Source organism: Argiope bruennichi, chromosome 10 (genome assembly GCF_947563725.1).
Source record: "Argiope bruennichi chromosome 10, qqArgBrue1.1, whole genome shotgun sequence".
In the NCBI taxonomy this organism is placed as follows: Eukaryota; Metazoa; Arthropoda; class Arachnida; order Araneae; family Araneidae; genus Argiope; species Argiope bruennichi.
Genome location: NC_079160.1, coordinates 109,656,403 through 109,674,314, shown reverse-complemented (window position 1 = coordinate 109,674,314; position 17,912 = coordinate 109,656,403). Strand labels below are relative to the sequence as shown.

At 32.6% G+C, this 17,912-nt stretch overlaps 1 protein-coding gene across 2 annotated transcripts in view; it reads right to left on the bottom strand.

Moving 5' to 3' along the window:
• Nucleotides 1-20: 20 nt before the first annotated feature.
• The window catches only part of LOC129987609 (A disintegrin and metalloproteinase with thrombospondin motifs like), a 49,613-nt gene continuing 31,721 nt past the window's right edge, over nucleotides 21-17,912 (bottom strand). For both annotated transcript variants that reach the window (XM_056095572.1, XM_056095571.1), the window contains exons 10-15: nucleotides 14,884-15,010; nucleotides 13,002-13,163; nucleotides 11,459-11,588; nucleotides 5,739-5,858; nucleotides 3,526-3,634; nucleotides 21-1,821 (exon numbers count right to left, since the gene is read on the bottom strand). In XM_056095572.1, the coding sequence (XP_055951547.1) occupies nucleotides 1,682-1,821; nucleotides 3,526-3,634; nucleotides 5,739-5,858; nucleotides 11,459-11,588; nucleotides 13,002-13,163; nucleotides 14,884-15,010 (788 nt within the window). In that variant the 3' untranslated portion in view covers nucleotides 21-1,681. The remainder of the gene's footprint in view (nucleotides 1,822-3,525; nucleotides 3,635-5,738; nucleotides 5,859-11,458; nucleotides 11,589-13,001; nucleotides 13,164-14,883; nucleotides 15,011-17,912) is intronic.

The window sequence follows — 17,912 nt, the reverse complement described above, 5'->3', positions numbered from 1 at the left end:
CCACTAGAATCTGGAAATCTTTTTTCCGAATGAATTCCCACTAGAATCTGGAAATCTTTTTTCCGAATGAATTCCCACTAGAATCTGGAAATCTTTTTTCCGAATGAATTCCCACTAGAATCTGGAAATGGAATCTTTATTGCGAATGAATACACTTTAGAATTTGGAAATGAAATCTTTGTTACGAATGAATTCTCTTTAGAATCTGAAAATGAAATTTTTAAAATTCATAGAAACTAAATTTATTGGCGCATATACTGCATTAAAGGTTGCATCTTTCCACCAATCATAAGATATATTTAAATTTGCTTACAGACAGCAAGCTATGCTATCTGAATCATAAAACCTTATTTGCATGTCTGTATAAAATATTCATAAATGTGCATGAATAAACAACAAAATACAACTTTAAAAAATTGAATTTATTTACTGGTGGTGCTATTCTTTCAATATCCAGATGCTAGATTCTGTGCAAGATTTGCCGTTTGTTGCAGCTTACGTTTAATTTCTATCTAGAAGACGTGACAATTCAGCAATTGATTTCACTGGCAGAAAAGACATTAGAATGAAGTCACTCATCAGAATTCTAAGCAATATAACTTAGAGATCTAAAAAAACTTGAAATAAATAACGGAATGTTTCATTTACAATTACGGAAAAATCATCGAATGTACGTACAAATTAACCATTTCTTACAATACAATTTAAAGAAGTAAAAAACATGAAATAAATAACGAGACTATACTTTTGCAGTAACTGAAAATAATCAAATGTATGTAAAAATAAAAACTATAGCACTTAACAGTAATTCATTTACGAGATTTGAGGTTAGAAAAGAATGCCCCAACTGTAAAAGTCTGTATTGAAAATAAATAAAAGATAAGCTTCGCAAGTTTCTTCTATAAAACATTTTACTGAAAAATTTGATTCAATTTGATAGGTAAAGAATTTTGGTATTGGGACTCTTCTGTACAGAGCATTTCCGTACGGGTCATAAAAATCCGATAAATCATTCGTAGTTCATTGAAACCAGGGAGAATGGTTTCCTCAAAACCTTCTCGGATATTCTCTAATAAATTTGTCATGCTAGAGAACGCCTTACATGGCACTGGCTTACAATAGCTAAGAAATAATAACCTTTGATGTGTATTTAGCATTTTTACTGAATCTATCGTGTGTACTCGTCGAGTTATTTGGCGATTAATTCCTAGCATGCGTTAAAAATATCCAAAAATCAAATTTGTGTTTTAAAATTGTTTTTCATTATCGATTCTCAAAATTGCACTAATTATCCGAGATCAAATAAAGGTGTTCTCCCAGATAACATATTGCAAGACAATGGTATATAAAAGTTACGGCATGTTAATTTTTTGGAAGGAATTCAGCATTTTTATTGAATCAATTGTTTGATCCTGTCACATCTTTGGTGAGCTATTTGGCGATCAATCCTTAGCATATGGCTGTAAGCACCCGAAGATCGAATTTATGTTTTAAACTTGTTTTTCTGAAGGCACTGAAACCAAAATTTAACACATAACTACACTTAAAGTCACAAATTCCTTAAAAATAAAGTATAAAAAGTAAAAATGCACACAGATCAAATTCATTTAATTATCTAGATATATTTCTTCTTTTAAATTATTTTCAAGTTTGATAATAATTTGTGTCGTCAAAGAAATGTTTACAACGACCTAACTTTACATAAAACCTTGTGAGAATAACAGCATTCTTCAAATATGCGACTGTTTTTGCAGGCTTCTTTACGTCCAATGGTCCAGAAGTAGCTCTCGCAAAAAAACTCGTCGCTGTCCTCTGTACAGGCTGAAAAAAGAGGATGCTATTTATACTCAGATTGATATAAACGTGACAAACAAGAAGTATTTGCTAATCAAGCAGATTCCTAGCTTGAGAAATCGACATTTAGTCATTATATTGAATAAAATTCCAAAATTCACAATATTTTAATATTGTAAAAATTTTAGATATTCTCAGATATATTTATTGTAAAAAATTTAATATTGTAAAAATTTAGATATTCTTTAGATATTCAATTTTAACGAAAATTTCGTCACGTTATTTTAATGTAGTGAGAAGCAAACAGATTTTGCTTAGATTAAATTAAATTGCGAGTAACATATCTTTGTAAACAAATAAAATTTCAGAAAATTATTCATTAATATGAAGAGAATGATAAGATATATAATACTCAATCAAGATTGTAGTGTATCCTGACGTGAAGTAAAACACAGACAGACAGACATTAAACCTGTTGTTGCTTTTACTAATCCCAAAAGATAAGTTTTCCTAGATCGTCTTCAAGATATTCCGAAAATGTCGATAAATAAAATTGGGTACTTCAGAAAGTTGTCTTTGGTGAATCCCACTGAGTGAAGAATACGGAAGCGAGTTGTCTGGTCTTTAACCAGTGGCTTTCCGAGAAGAGCTTCCATCCTACTGGAAGGTAAAAACATTGGCGTGCCAACTATAAATCGCTCGAGAGTCGTCTGTTGTTTTCTGGTAAGTTTATTTTTGGGAGAAAGAGAGACCCCAAAGCCTTCATCAATATATTATGCATGGAGCTTTCGAAAGCTTATATATTTCTATTTTTCTTCAATTTTTTGAAATTACAGAGTGAGTGACTGATTTGTTTCCGAGCATGGCTACAGCAGAAGCAGAAATGGCTTGGCAAGCATGGCTGAGGGCTTGCAATGGTAAGAAGCAGTCTTGGAAAGGCACCAGCTAACTCACTGCCATTCAGTTCAACGTGAGATGGGACCAAGATGGAGTTGGAGATCTAAAATATCGTAGATTTTCCTGTTTCCCACATTCATCCAATCAGAAGACATTTAACTTTAACTCTTTGCTGTCTGCTGGTCATCACATTTTAGTTCCACTAACCAGTACCTTTGGACATAGTTTATTGACATACTAATAAGGGTCCTTTCAAAATTTCCTTTAAATTGCATTCCAGCCTGGAGGGGGGGGGGGTATAATCTTGGGGGAATTTTTAAACTTATTTTCCAGCACTAATAAAATCAATGGACCGCAAAATTTGAAACGATCAGATAAATCGAAAACAAGAAGATCTTCAGAATATTTATTAAGTGACTTAGAAAATTTAAGGAAAACAGACAATATAGTTAAATTTAATAAGAGTATTTGTTGTAATGATGAAACAAATCAGATTAAGTATTTCAAGGCTATTATGTTTATTTTACTTTTGTATGAAATAGGATATAACAAACAAGAATCTTTACTCGATTTCAAATTACGAATATTATGAATTGCAAGTAGTAAAGTAGAAAATATATCTAGACAAAGAATTTGATTATTTCTATAAAACAACGTATATGGCATTCGCTTCATAATTCAGTAGTTTTAATAGTACAGGTAATGGCTCGAATTCTTTGGTTGAGACAGATAGTTTTTTTTTTTTTTATCTCTGCATTGATTCTTTTTATTTCATTATTCATGTAATCTTACAAAAATTTGAAGAAGTGTATTATTTCATTTAATATATCTCACTTTCTACAGGTTTCTCTGTAGTGCTAATTTTTGGGGCATTTCTATGTTCCATATGCCAAGCTTGACTGTAGATCAGAAACTTCGAGACGCATTTTCCGTGCATGCAATGCTGGAAAAAAAAAATGAAATTTAAGATATTAATTAAAAAAAAAATGCGAAGAATAGTGAAATGATACTCTTTTTAGATGCAAGGAAAACTGACAAAGCATTAAAAGAAAAGTAATTAAAAGTACTGTATGCGGAAAGGAAAACAATACTGAAATGAAAGACAGTCTTTGTTGTCATTTGTTTATTAGTTCCTGAAGGAAATTAACATGGAATCTCAAACAACTGCCGATGGTGGTCTTTTCGCTGAATAACATTATCTGGTGACGTAACAATAAAAGAAGCGTGTAACTCAATTCATAAGCAAACAAAAACAGGTGTCTTGAAGTTGTTTAAGTAAAAAAAGAGCTCGAGTAGTTAACGAAATTCAGTTAGATTGTTTTTTTATGAATGAATTTATAAAAATTATTTATTATTGCTGCCAATATTTTTAAAATACTATTTTATCTCAAAAGTTTCGGGTTGCATTTTTAACACATTTTTTCCCTCTAGATATATCCATTTACGTTAGTGAGGAATTGGAAGGGTCCACTGCGTATTACCATGGTAACATTGCATAAGAACTGAAAGCTTGGGGGGGGGGGGAGAAGGTAATGGTAGTATTGGTTTATCTTGGGGAGGGGAGTACAATGTCCAAGGTAGAACATGCTGCACCAAACATATGATTGAATGAGCGATGAAAATTGGATTGCTACAATAAAAAAAAATATCGTAATGAACAGAAAAGAATTACATCAGTTGGTTAGAAATGCTGTGATTAATTAAAAACATGTGACCGAAAAGTAAAATGTTGACATTTCAGATACTATGAAAGAAGTTACCTTTTCATTGAGGAAACCAAAAGTTTAGAATAGCGGTTTTCATTCATTAAATAACGTTTAAAACGGATGAAAAAATATTAAGCGATAATAATTAAAATTAGAGCTGGATTAGTTCCCTTTCCTAAACCCAGATGGCAACGTATTCCCGTTGTATTGAAAGTTATGCAGAAAAGATTTCTTGTTTGCTTAGCAGTCGAGAAAAGTAGATGTTCACGTTCAATGTGAGCGATCAGTAGCTCGCGAGGAAAATCAGAGCAATTTATTTTAATGATCGCACGAGAACCTAGCTAGCTTCTTGTAAAATTAGTAGTTTATGAAGAAAATAATTTTTATTGCCTTTAAGAAATATTCGTAACTGAAATATGGAATTGCTTATCGGAAATTGTGCAAAAATAAGGAGCGACTCGTTGTGAATAAAATGGATGACTAGTCGAGAAAACAGTTTCCAGATTTATTTTTTTTGCAAGCAGGTGCACGGGGTATGCACTCATGAACAGTGTAGAAATACTTCGTTTACGAAATGCTCCTTATATTCCACAACAGCATTTAGTTAAAATATGTGTGATAGATTAGAATATACCATAATTAAGGCAAGTATCGTTCTTCAAAAAACAAGTATTTGTGTGTGTTCCAAGTGTGATTGATGCAGAAATGACTTAGCTTCACATCCAAGTCTTCTTAAAATAGGCCAAAAAATTATAATCGGTTTGGTATTAAGTTTAGTTTATAGTTTATTGCAATTTTGATGTTCTATACAGGCTATAAAGTTATGGATAATCTGTTTGAGTGTAATTAGTATTCTCCCTCTTCCATTCAGGCTACAGTGTAGTATAACTATCATTCTTATGTTCCGAATTTCTACTTCATTTAAACATATCATTACAACAGCAAATGAAGTAACATTAAATAGAAAAGGTATTGATGCTGACTTCGTAGAATTATGGAAGAGGGACACAGATGTATGGAAAATTAAAAGTTATATAAACTTGGATTTTCACATTTTCCTGACCTGGATTCCGTTGGATTATATTTTACGCACGCGGTAGTACTTAAAAGTATTGAAATAAATTATTAGAAATTAGTTAAAATCTATTGGATAAACATTACAGATACTCTTTTTTCATTAAATTCTTGGAGATCGAAATTGTTTTTCGGTAGAACGAGTAGATTACAGTGGACGTTAAAGATAATAGTTAAAGTGACTTAGTTCTAACCCATAAAGTCATCTTAATTGCTTGTAATGGAACCAAAAGATTCCGGTGCATCAGGTGTTTATTTACTACTTACGAGATCTTCTCCACAAGGGGAACCTTCTGCAGCTGGAGCTGGAGTAAGTCCGACCCAGCAAGGTTCAATACCAAAAACAGTATCGTAGCAAAGGAGGCCGGTGCACACTCTGCTGTCCCACTGAAAAAAAATACGTTAAACATAATAAACCACTTTCAGTATGTTGATAATGCTGTCCCATATGTTGACGCCGGGTTACTTACAAGTGAGCTTGAAAATTGCAAATCGCAAAGATCTAGGTAGATAAATTTTGGTGCACAGGTTTAGGGTCTAAATATAGATGATCAAATTTTATACCAAATCTCTCAAAAGGACCGTCTGTCGGTCTGTGTTTTCGTATGCATGCAAATGCAGTAACTCTTAATTGTAATGATTTCAATTAATGAATCTCATTATGTTATCTTGGGGTTACAACTTTATTCCTGTAAAATTTTGATTGCCGGAATTCTGGTATAAGGGTAGCGCGTCTTCCCCGTGATCTGGGCATAATGGGTTCGAGTCCAGGTTCGGGCATGGTTGTTCTTCATCTATTCTATCTATCTATCTATCTATCTATCCATGAGATGTGTGAATGTGTCCCCCCCCCTGTAAAAAGGGGTTGTGCAAGTGAATGTGATGCGTGAGTAGCTAAGACATACTCTTGGCCCTAGTTGGCGCTTGTAAAAACAAGAGACGTTCCCTTGGCTTAAAATCGCTGACTTGGTCAGCAAGCTTGTCCATGGCAAGTACCATTAGAAACAAAAAATTTTGATTTACATTCGGTCGACAAAAAGGTGTTCAAAATATATACCCACACGATGGATTCAGTAAAAATAATCAGTAATCCATATTTCGCAAATAATGTTCGTTAATACTATACAAGGCATTTTCTGCCTTACCCACGATAAATAATTTTATGAGGTGGGGAGGGGGAGATAAGACTTAAATTGAAATGTATGCTAGAAAGTTTCGATAAAAATACACCCTATGGTTTATATAAAGTGCTGTCTTCAGTTTCCAAAAAAATATCCAAAATGAACAAATTATTCCTCAGTGGCTCGGTAAACAGAACGAAAAGAATTCTGTCTTTCAGGCAGAGCTGCTGGCGATTAAGGAAGCATGTAAATGTGCTAGCAAATACAATCATAATGCTAAAATATAGAGTGATAACGAGTCCAGCTTAAAAGCGATCAGCTCATTTTCCACCTCAAGCCCAATTGTTCAGGAAATTCAAGCCAATCTGCTCCCCCAACCTTCTATTAAGTTAAGATGGGTTAAAGCACATGTAGGCCACAACGGAAACGAGGTTGCAGATTCCCTAGCCAAACAGGCCATTTCTGCAGGTACGCCCGTTCAATACCCAGCTCTTAGAAGCCATCTGAAAAGTATTGTAAATGAATTGAGCCTACAGCGATGTCAAGAAGAATGGGACAATGGCTCAACTGGCAGAAACATCCATCAAATCATCTCGAAAGTGTCCTTTAACCCATCATCTTGGAATAGGCTTGACATTATCTTTGCAACTGGCCATGGCCATCTCCCTTCATATTTCAAGAGATTCCATATTAAAGGATCTGATCAATGTAGCTGCGGCGAAGTAGGCGATCCCCTTCATTATGCCACTAGCTGCCCTCTCACCACATCTTTTCATCTCAAAAAACCCACCCACGACCTAGAAAATATCTGGTGCACCATCGTTATGAGAAACAAGATTAAAATTAGAAATCTTGTGCAGTTCCTACAAGAGAACGAGGAATTGATTTCTCCAGACCCAAGCCCAGTATAAATTTTCGTTTCATTTCTCAACCAAGATCTTCTCCAGAATATATTACCTTCAATAGATTTCATCTACTCATACTCCCCACCGAACACCTCCTTCATCATTATAATATTGTATATAGTTACTTTTTATGTGTATTGATTATATTTTATGTCTTTTTATGTGTATATTGATATTTTATCGCTTTTTATGTGTATTTCTTTTATCTTAATAGATACTCCCACGTATATCCTTTCAACCGACAGGGAATCCTAGAGATTCCAAGTTCGGGGATATTCTGTGGCGAAAGAAAGAAGTTTCCAAAAAATAATTTGAGAAATCTAAAAAATCTGAACTTCAATAACAGACATTCAAGCTAGTCATATTAAGTGACTGGTATCTTGACTTTATATAGCAAATAAGAAATTATGGAGTCAAATAGATGTGTAAGCTTGCACTAATTCTAATTATTTGCCGATCTTGAAAAAGGAATTAGAAATGTAATTCCAATTCCAAGATTTAAGAGCGTTCTGCAACGGGCAGATGAAGTAAAAAGGAAAATGAAGTAAAATCTTTCCTTAATTTTTTTTCCTTAAAAAACAATCGATCAGAAGTCTGATGTGTGTATGTGCATAAATATACATTATGATAAATCACCCAAAGAGCCAGAGACTAATTCCATGAGATATTGAGAAGAGGAATTCGTCCCGAGATTCAAGATCACAGTTCTTTTACCAAAAGTTTATTACCCCCATGCTACAGATTTTAGTTTACGTTTGCCTATCTTTGAATTACAATGTTTTTAAAGAATTCTTATCTCTGCTAATAATAAAGATGGATGTACGTGTGTATATTTATGCTTTACAAGCCAGATCATTTGACATTTAGCCGAATTGGAACAATATAGACCTTGGAGTGTAAAAATGTGCACTATCGAAATTTTAATTAGAAATTTAATTAAAAATTAAGCTGAAATTTGACGTTTTTCTGTGATAATTCCGAAAGTATTACAAATTTTATATCGTTTCAAAATTTTAAAAAATGTCTTCAATTTAATAATGGTATCATTAAATATGATATCAAAAAATTACTATGATAGGAAAAAAATATTATGAATAATATTGTTTTATTGAATATAAGTAATAAAAATTTTTTTCGTTTGATTTCCAACAATATATCATATTGCTGCTCCGAAGTTTAAACCTTTTACTGTTTCAATTATCTGATCGCGTGATTTGTTTTCTGGTAATTGTCAAAATTTAAAAGAAAGTTTTGTTTAACTATCAATAAGTTACAAAACAAGACAAATAAGTTACAAAACCATAAAATTTGTCAGATGAGCAAGGCTTTTACATTTTTTAATAGCGCCATAGGATTGATTCTCATCAGAAATATTTTCATTTATATAATAAACAGAAATTAAGACAATTAAAATAAGTTGGCGCTTATGTCAGACAATTTGGCGGAATCAATTGACATGAATAATATCTAAACGATTTATCTGAAATCAAATATAATCAAGACTCTTTTCGAATCAGCTGGTCGCAAAAGGCGACTAGTAAAAGGAAAACAAACCAACAGTGAATTTAGAGTTATCAGGAAAGAATGTAGTCCTCTTTATAAATGATATTTCCACCATTTCCGTTAATTGGAACTTAAAGGAACATGCAGAAAGTGGTTGTATTGTGACATGCAGACCTTGAAGTCATTTGATTGTATACTGTTTACATAACCAGCAGTCTCAAAATAAGAACTGAATTCCTCTTTCAATTAGGATTAGAACAGACCCATTTTGAACTTGTAACGCGTGAGAATGAAGACAATTCTTAAAACAGTTTTCAAGTTTTAATCTGCTACCAAAAAAAGTATGAATAGCATTGAAAAGAGCATAAGTTTTCTGGAACTCTCAAATTGCTTTTTATCTACACAAGCATCATCCATTCAAATTAATCAAACAACTTATAATTAATGCAGTAGAAATATTTATGTCAATTATTGAGATAACCAATCTGAGTGATCTTCCCAAAACTTTCTCGCATTATCTAATAAAATTTTTATGCCAGAGAACGCCTTGCATGAATTGCCGCAAAAATATTAACCTTTGGAGTGCAATTTTATTGAATCTGTCGTACTGTCCTCGGTGAGTTATTTGAGTTGAGCTGGTGTGAGTTAATAGTATCCAAAAATGGAATTTGTTTTAGACACGATTTTCTCAACCGGTTGAAACCAAAATTTGACACAAAACTGTACTTCTAGTCACAAAATCCCATACCAGATTTGATACATTTAAATTATTGCGTTTTTGAATGACCACGTTTACATGTTTCTGAAAGTACAGATCGACAGACAGTCAACCCGTAGTTGGATTTGACCCAAAATTTGACGACTGCACTATAGATGTTAAATCTGTGAATTGAATTTTATCTAACTTTCTTCGTTTTGTAAGTATTGTGTTAACTTATATTCGAATAGCAGGACAGATTGACTTCTTCTGAACAGATTTTACTCAACATTTGATAGAAATTTGCAAATTCGGTGTAAGACCGTATAACAAATTTCAATAATCTAATTCATAGCGTTTGAGTTATCTTTGTCCCAGACAGACAGATGAGCATTTTCTAGAAATGTATTTTCTCGAACTCAGGGAAGTTTAAAAGGTGGAGATTTCGTCAAAATACCGAGTTCCAATTTTTTGACGATTATTACTTTCTCTGTTCTATGTATGAAAGAAAGTAAAAAATAATAATTTTAAAAGCATAAAATACTGGTTACCGCATTAAAGAAATAATTTCCATCTAAAGTTTTTAAAACATATATTTCGGTTATTGTAAAAAACAACAACACAGATTTCGATTTCCCAGTTCCTTAGGTTCTATTATCTCCAAGTCACTGATGTAACTAAGTTGTATTAAGATTCTATGATGAACTAAGATTCAATTAAGTAATGATACTGATACAAAATAAAATTTAATTTACTGATAAAATTCTTAAAATGTTAAAAGAGTATTGCGTTCGAAAACGTATAAATGTAACAAATTTAAATTCTTTCACACATCCGTATACGAGTGAAAAATTAACACCACAGTGACTTGTCAAAACATTTTTTATCCCCCCCCCCGTCTCTATTAGTATAAATTGAGGACCTTGGGTAGTTTCGAAATATAAATCTTTGGCTTGAATCTAGCATTTTTAGTGAATCTATCGTGCGAATACGTATTCTGCACTCCTTTTCCCTGACGAATTAACGAAATATGACACGGAGTTTCAGTTGTGGTCACAAACAAATATACCAAATTGCATTGATTTACGTCTTTGCGTTTATGAGATTTGCCGGGATATGAAAGTAAAGACCGATAGACTGTCAATCGTGAGACAGATTTGGCTTCTATTTTTATATATATCTATATTGTAGGTGCTAAACCTGCGTACCAAATTTCATTTATCTAGTTCCTCACATATGTGTTTAACTAGCTCAACTGTAATGAAACAGTCACAGATTTCCACAATGTACTTCATTCAAAATGGAATAGAAATCTACAAATTAGTACTAAACTTCAGGCACCAAATTTCACCCATCTAGTTCAAAACATTTGAGTTACCTTGTTCACAGACAGACAGACAGACAGATATAAAGCCAAAGATGTGTTTTTTCAAATTCAGGGAGATCTGGAACTTGGATATTCATCACAATCCCGAGTTCGAGTTTTTGATGATTACAATACTACTTCCATACTTCGTATATGGGAAAATAAAAATCCGATCTTTGAAAACAGGGAAGAATACGTTAATGAATCGGTTTTGAACCAGCTTTATTTAAGAACAAAATTTATACATTATACAAATTTATCATAATAATGAGCTCATTTTATAAATTACGCTGTAGAATTAAGAAGTAATGAGCAATCAGATTTTGGAAGAAAAATAGATGCCAAAGCGGTTTACTAGCTATACATTAAAGATAACCATCTACATTACTACTTACTGCGCATGCTCGAGATCCCATCATACGGTTACATTGTTCATCCAGAGACAGCACAACTCCAGGTAACACACTATTCTCTAGTTTATTCGGATAATTGGGCTGGTTGAATAAACAAGAAGCTCTTTCAGAGCTGGAAAAAAAATCCGAAAAGTGAATTAAGAGACATGTATATGACTTAAATTATCAAAGATCCGTCAGTGTAGTTGTAAACGACCTACAACGAACAGGGTTTGATCATATTTCAGTTTTAATATTTGATGATCTAATACAAATAATTCATCAATTACTTTCTGTAAGAATTTGTTGTATACGAGTATGAAAACATTCCTATTCGTTAGAGCCTCTTGACAGAAAGGAGTAACGTTTCACCTGCATTTGTTTTAGAAGACAGTTGAAATCCCCCATTCCCCATTAAAAAAAGCACTTATTGCAATCCACTATTTAAAGAAGCAATTATTGCAATCCACTATTAAAAAAAGCAATTATTGCAATCCACTATTAAAAAAAGCAATTATTGCAATCCACTATTAAAAAAAGCAATTATTGCAATCCACTATTAAAAAAAGCAATTATTACAATGCACTATTAAAAAAAGCAATTATTACAATGCACTATTAAAAAAGCGATTATTTCAATCCTCTGTAAAGAGAAGCAATTATTGCAGATTTCCCGGGAAGTAGTATTTCCTCCATATATTGAAAAAATGATTAGCAAGTACTTAAAAGTATTGAAATAAAATATTAGAAATTAGTTAAAATCTATTGGATAAACATTAATATATTCTTTTTTCATTCAATTCTTGGAGATCGAAATTGTTTTTCGGTAGAACGAGTGGATTACAGTGGGCGTTAAAGATAATAGTTTAAGTAACTTAGTTCTAACCCATAAAGTCTCATCTTAATTGCTTGTAATGGAGCCAAAAGATTCCAGTGCATCAGGTGTTCATTTACTACTTACGAGATCTTTTCTACTTTCTTTTCTCAGAGCTTTCCTAAAACTGTCTACCTGTGGCATCTATCTCTCCCCTTACCCTCCGGTTAATGTTCCACTTTTGTTAAAGCCTTTTTAGGTCACTATGTAAAATCCTTGTCGTTGGGCGATATTTATTGGAGGAAAATGCCATCGAATTGCAATGCGAGTCACCAATGCAGTTGAGATATTAAACCATCCTGCAGTTACTTTTACTATGAAATTGAAACCAATCTCATTGATTCCACATATTCTATTTCCCTTCCTCTTGATTTCCTTTTTGCAAATTTTTGAATGGACGGAATATTTAACTGAGTATTCACGAAGGAGAAAAGTATTTGGCTTGTACATTTTGTATTTATCTTTTATCAGCTATAAAAATATTAAAACAAATATCACAAATAGAATGTAAAAGTTTGATTCTAATGAAAAGCTGGGAATTTTCTCGAATATGTTTTCTTACCATTTCAGAAATCCTTTGCATAATTGTTTACTGGAAAAAATCCACCATAAGTTTGAAATTATCATATAAGAAAATTGGAGGAATGCTTATTTATAAAATAACTGCACTCGCCTTAAAAAGTATCTAAACTGCTTGACGCTGCATTCTGACCATTGGAACATCCGACTTGACAACGTAGTGTGACTCATGATATATCCGTCTCCAAGGTTGCAAGCGAGAGAATCTCGAAGACCCAGGCGGTAATTTGGGGTACCGTCATGATCTGCTCCTAACCTATAAATCAAATAGATATACTAATTCTACAAATTAATTTACCAAACAGAAATACTGATTTACCAAAATTCCGTTTTGATCACTTTAATATTGCAAAATGGTAGCGTGGATTACTACAAAGAAACAGGCAGATTTTTAAACTGAATTGGTTTATTTCTTTTTTGACACATAGGGACGATCACTACATTACACAACTTTACAAAGACTAACATTTAAACATGAAACATTTTACATTTTAATAAACTATTCCTTCCGGTGTACCTTTTTCACGCACACCACATCATTCCGCTCCACGCTTCTTTTTCCACGTTGCCACTCGGCATCAACTAAATTTAGTTTGTTGCCATCTCACCAAAGTGTCTAGTCCTTCAGTACTTCACAATATTTTTTCAATGAAACTAAGAGTTTAGAAATTGAATCGGATTCAAACTTTTCATAAAGCCAAGAAAATTATCGTGATTGTCAAATATTTAAATGATGGACAATTATGATGCAATACTTGTGCTGAATTTTTAGAAACAAAATTAAATTCAAAAGTGGATATAAATCCTGCAAGTTTTTCCCGAAACTCATCAATATACGTTTTTCCACAAATCATGTATTCGCGAAAGTTATTTTTATCATTGAATTCTTATTTTTTTACTCTCAGACTTCCTTAACTTTCTCTCAGACTTCCTTAACTTTAATTTACTCTCGAATTTGGGGAAGCAAAATGCTGTAATATTTTTTTTGTTTCAAATTCTTACTTTTCGTATTTCTCGGCATTTCCAAAATTATTTTCATGCTTCTTTATATGAATTCTGGATCGTGCGACGAATATGTTCTGAGGCACCCAACCTGTGGTGTTCTGAGGAAACAGAAGCAAATTTTATGTGCAAATAAAGGATTTTCAAAGAAGCAAGACTGTAAAAAAGCTGCAAAATGAACACTTTTCCATTTGCTAAATTGTATAAAAATTAGACTAGAAAATCTTAACAATATACAATCGTTGAAAGCCATGGTAAGTTCTGGACTATTGCCAGATAAAGCAACAGACGATCTGAATCGTCTGCCGAGAGGAATTTTTTAAAAATAGTTATGGTAGTTTATATGCGATAATTTATGATATTAGACATTTTAGCAGAATAGCAAGAAATATTAGTTATTTCGGGGAAATCAGAAACAGGCAGTAAAATATATTTTGATGGAACATTCAGCAGTTTCTCTTTATTTCAAATATATATTCCTTTAAACCAGTTTGTTATTATGATTAGAAGTCAAAACAGTTTCCCAATCTTACCACCCATAATGTGATAATTGGGAAGGTTCTTACAAGCTGGAAAATTAAAATCATTTTGAAAAAAAAAGTCATTGCTTGATTACCGCTATAGAACATGATTATGCACTTACAAAATAGTATATAGATACTTTGTCATTTTTAATTTGAATGATAAAAACTAGAATTTGTTCTTGCTTACTTCAAATGACACTACTTTGTAAATCATTGAAATAATTGTTTGAATAACATTCACAATGCAAATTATCTATAGACTACAGCAGTTGTCCAATGACACTACATTGTGAATCTGAATTAATTTTCTGAATAACATTCACATTCAAAGTAACAAACTATAGGCTACAACTGTTGTCCCTTATATGACTGATATTTCTAACCAATTATTTGACCTGTAAAATAAACAATATTAAACTTTCAGAAAATTTATGACGATTTATTACTTACAAATGTCCGATCTCATGCGCAGCAGTCAGAATGCCATCGAAACCTCCACGGTCTTCAACAATTGCTACACCCATCCATTGTTCATTCGACTGGTGTGTAGTGCAAGCACCCATTAAATAAGCGATACCTGTAAGAAGAGAAAGATGCATTATTATCTTTAGTGAATGCTGTTGCTGATGAAAGCGAAAATTCATAATTAGTTATTGTCCTAAAAAGGATGATCTCCCTTTATGGTACAGATTTAAAGGATACTTTAACAGTCATTTATTGTATAGAAATGTATGGACGCAACTAATGCTGTAAGGCGCAAACAGAAAAAAAAAAAAGTTGAAACGGAGGAGTAATGGAGTAGAGGACAGTAGGCGATGGATATTATGCAACAGACTAGTCACTTGACCACCTCGAACTTCCGATTTATCGCGCCTTGATTATTTTACTACGGAGACATCTGAAGAGTCTTGTTTATGCTACTCCAATCGATTCAGATATCTGAAAGATCTTGTTTATATGAGACTCCAATCGATTCAGATGAGGGTATCTGAAGGGTCTTGTTAATGCGACTCCAAACGCCTCAGATGAGGATCTCGTTACACGAATATCCTCTATTACTACAAGTGTGAGTGGAATACATGCCATTTTTCAATGTGTTCACGAATCATTCTACTAATGCTGTCAAGCATGTATCAATGTTAGATGAAATTTTGAGCAGTTATTGTAAACATTGTACTTGTCAACAACACTGCCAATAAACACTTTGTGATTTTGTTTTTCTTTTCATTTCTTATTTTCTGTGTCTGTATTCCAACGTTCATCACAGACAGACTTAAAACAGATTAGTACAGTATGAATTTTTATAATTTTTCGACAAGATTTAAAAATTTCTTTAGCTTGACTAATATTCTCGATTTAATGAGAAATCTTACAGATGTTGAGAAGATTGTGTACATAATATTCTACATAAAAATATTTTTTAAATTAAAATATTATGCTTACATTTGGGCATTCTAAACATTGCTAATATTAAATACACTTTCTTTACGATGTTTGCACGACTTCACTGTCATCTGCAGATTTCATATAACATAATGAAAAAAAATCGAATACAATCAAAGCATTTATATTATAAATACTTCTAATATGAGCCAGAATGTCAAAGATTTTATAATTGGCATGAAGTCTTTGCTAATTTTTTTTATTAATAAAGAATAAAAATACTTTTTAATTTGAACTATGTCGTGTATATCAGCCAGTAATCAATTCAGTCAATTTTTGTATCGAGAAAGAATTACGCAGATGATCGACCCCAGCTCGAGTTGCGAGTTCGGCAATGGAAAATCACCAGTTTTAATACAATGGAGAACTATCACGCTTTTAATATGTTGTACAAATTATATTTCATGTGTCTAGCTTGTCATATGTGAATTGTGACACTTGCAGAAAGGCAAAGACAAGTACTGATTGTATCAAAAATGGCACAATGACTTTTTTTGCTCAAAATTCCCGACAACATTGTTATGATATATGTTCAATGTTGGCCGGTATTCAGAATGCCGGATTACATTGTGGAGATATCGTACACAATATCTTGCGATAATAGGAATTAATAGGAGTGATTTAACGATCCCGTTGATTTTTTCATTGATTGATGTAACCATTGATATCAACCTTTCACCACACTTCAGTGGATAACTTCTTTGAGCCGCAACGCAGCCAGGAGAAATTCTCTGCGCAACTTTCATGTGGAAATAGTCTAGAGAGTCTTGAAATACAGCGGATGTATCATTGTAAATGTATACGTATATTAAATTGCTAATGATTAAACACATGATGAATTGTGCGAAATAAATACACAACTCTCATGTATTTTTCAAAGGTTTCTGGACTGCTAAGAGGTATAGATTTTACAAATTTATATTTAAGTTTTCAGGTTGCAGTTGTATTTTGGTTCCTTTTAAAAGTCGATCATAAATTGTAAAATTGTGTGAGGACCGTTTTCAAACCTAGAATATTCACCGCTTTATTTGGCAAATTAATTATACATTTCTGAACCATATTGGAAGCACCTTGAGAAAGGTGATTTCTTACATTTTCTTTAAACAGCATACAAGAGCTAAATACAAGAAGATGAAAACTACATAATTGAAAAAATAGAAGATTACCATAGAGATTTAGCCACGTTTTTCCATTGTGATGTGAAACGCTTCGTTAATAACTGAGAGAAAGGACCATATGCATATCAATTTATGTCACTTTAAAATTATAACCTCCCAAGCAATTGTACAATATTATACGATATTAAGCAACATTCACAGTATTGTATGATATTCACAATATATTCACAATATTGCTGAATATTGAACAATATAATATCCCACAATTTTGTACAATGTTGCTTCACAAGCTGTACTACTTGGAAACAGCTTGCACTTTGTTTGCTGATGAGATTATCTTGATAGCGCATTTTGATTATTCAAAAATGCGCTCCTCAATTATTTAAAATTTGGAAAGCTCTCCGAATATATTGCCGCATTGAAAAGAGGCAGTCGATTCTCCATGGCCGAATGGTCATAGCACTGATCTCATAATCAAGAGATCGCAAGTTCGAATCCCGCTAGAGACAATGTCATTCACAATCTGTGTAAATATTTAATTCTTTGATTTTATGTTTTCCTTTATTTCATGTTCCAGAAGATTCTTGACATTTCTTTAGTTTACCAGACAAGTGTTCTGGACTTTTCTTACTGTCTCCAGAAAAGTATTCTGGAACTTCCCCTGCCAGTATAAAAGCAGAAGATGGGTCAGTCACTGTGTTCTCAGTTCTGAATTGAGCTAATAAATTGGTTTAGCTCTACTTGTGTGTGCCATTGCGTTCACACTAAAGTATATACGTGACAATATATCGGTTCAAATATCAACAAATTAGCAATAGATTCCAAAAATTACTTTTACAGTTTTTGTTTGATATGTCTAATCTAATTAATCAAGGTCAAACCAGTTTCTACCCCTATTAAATCAAAATATTGTATTAT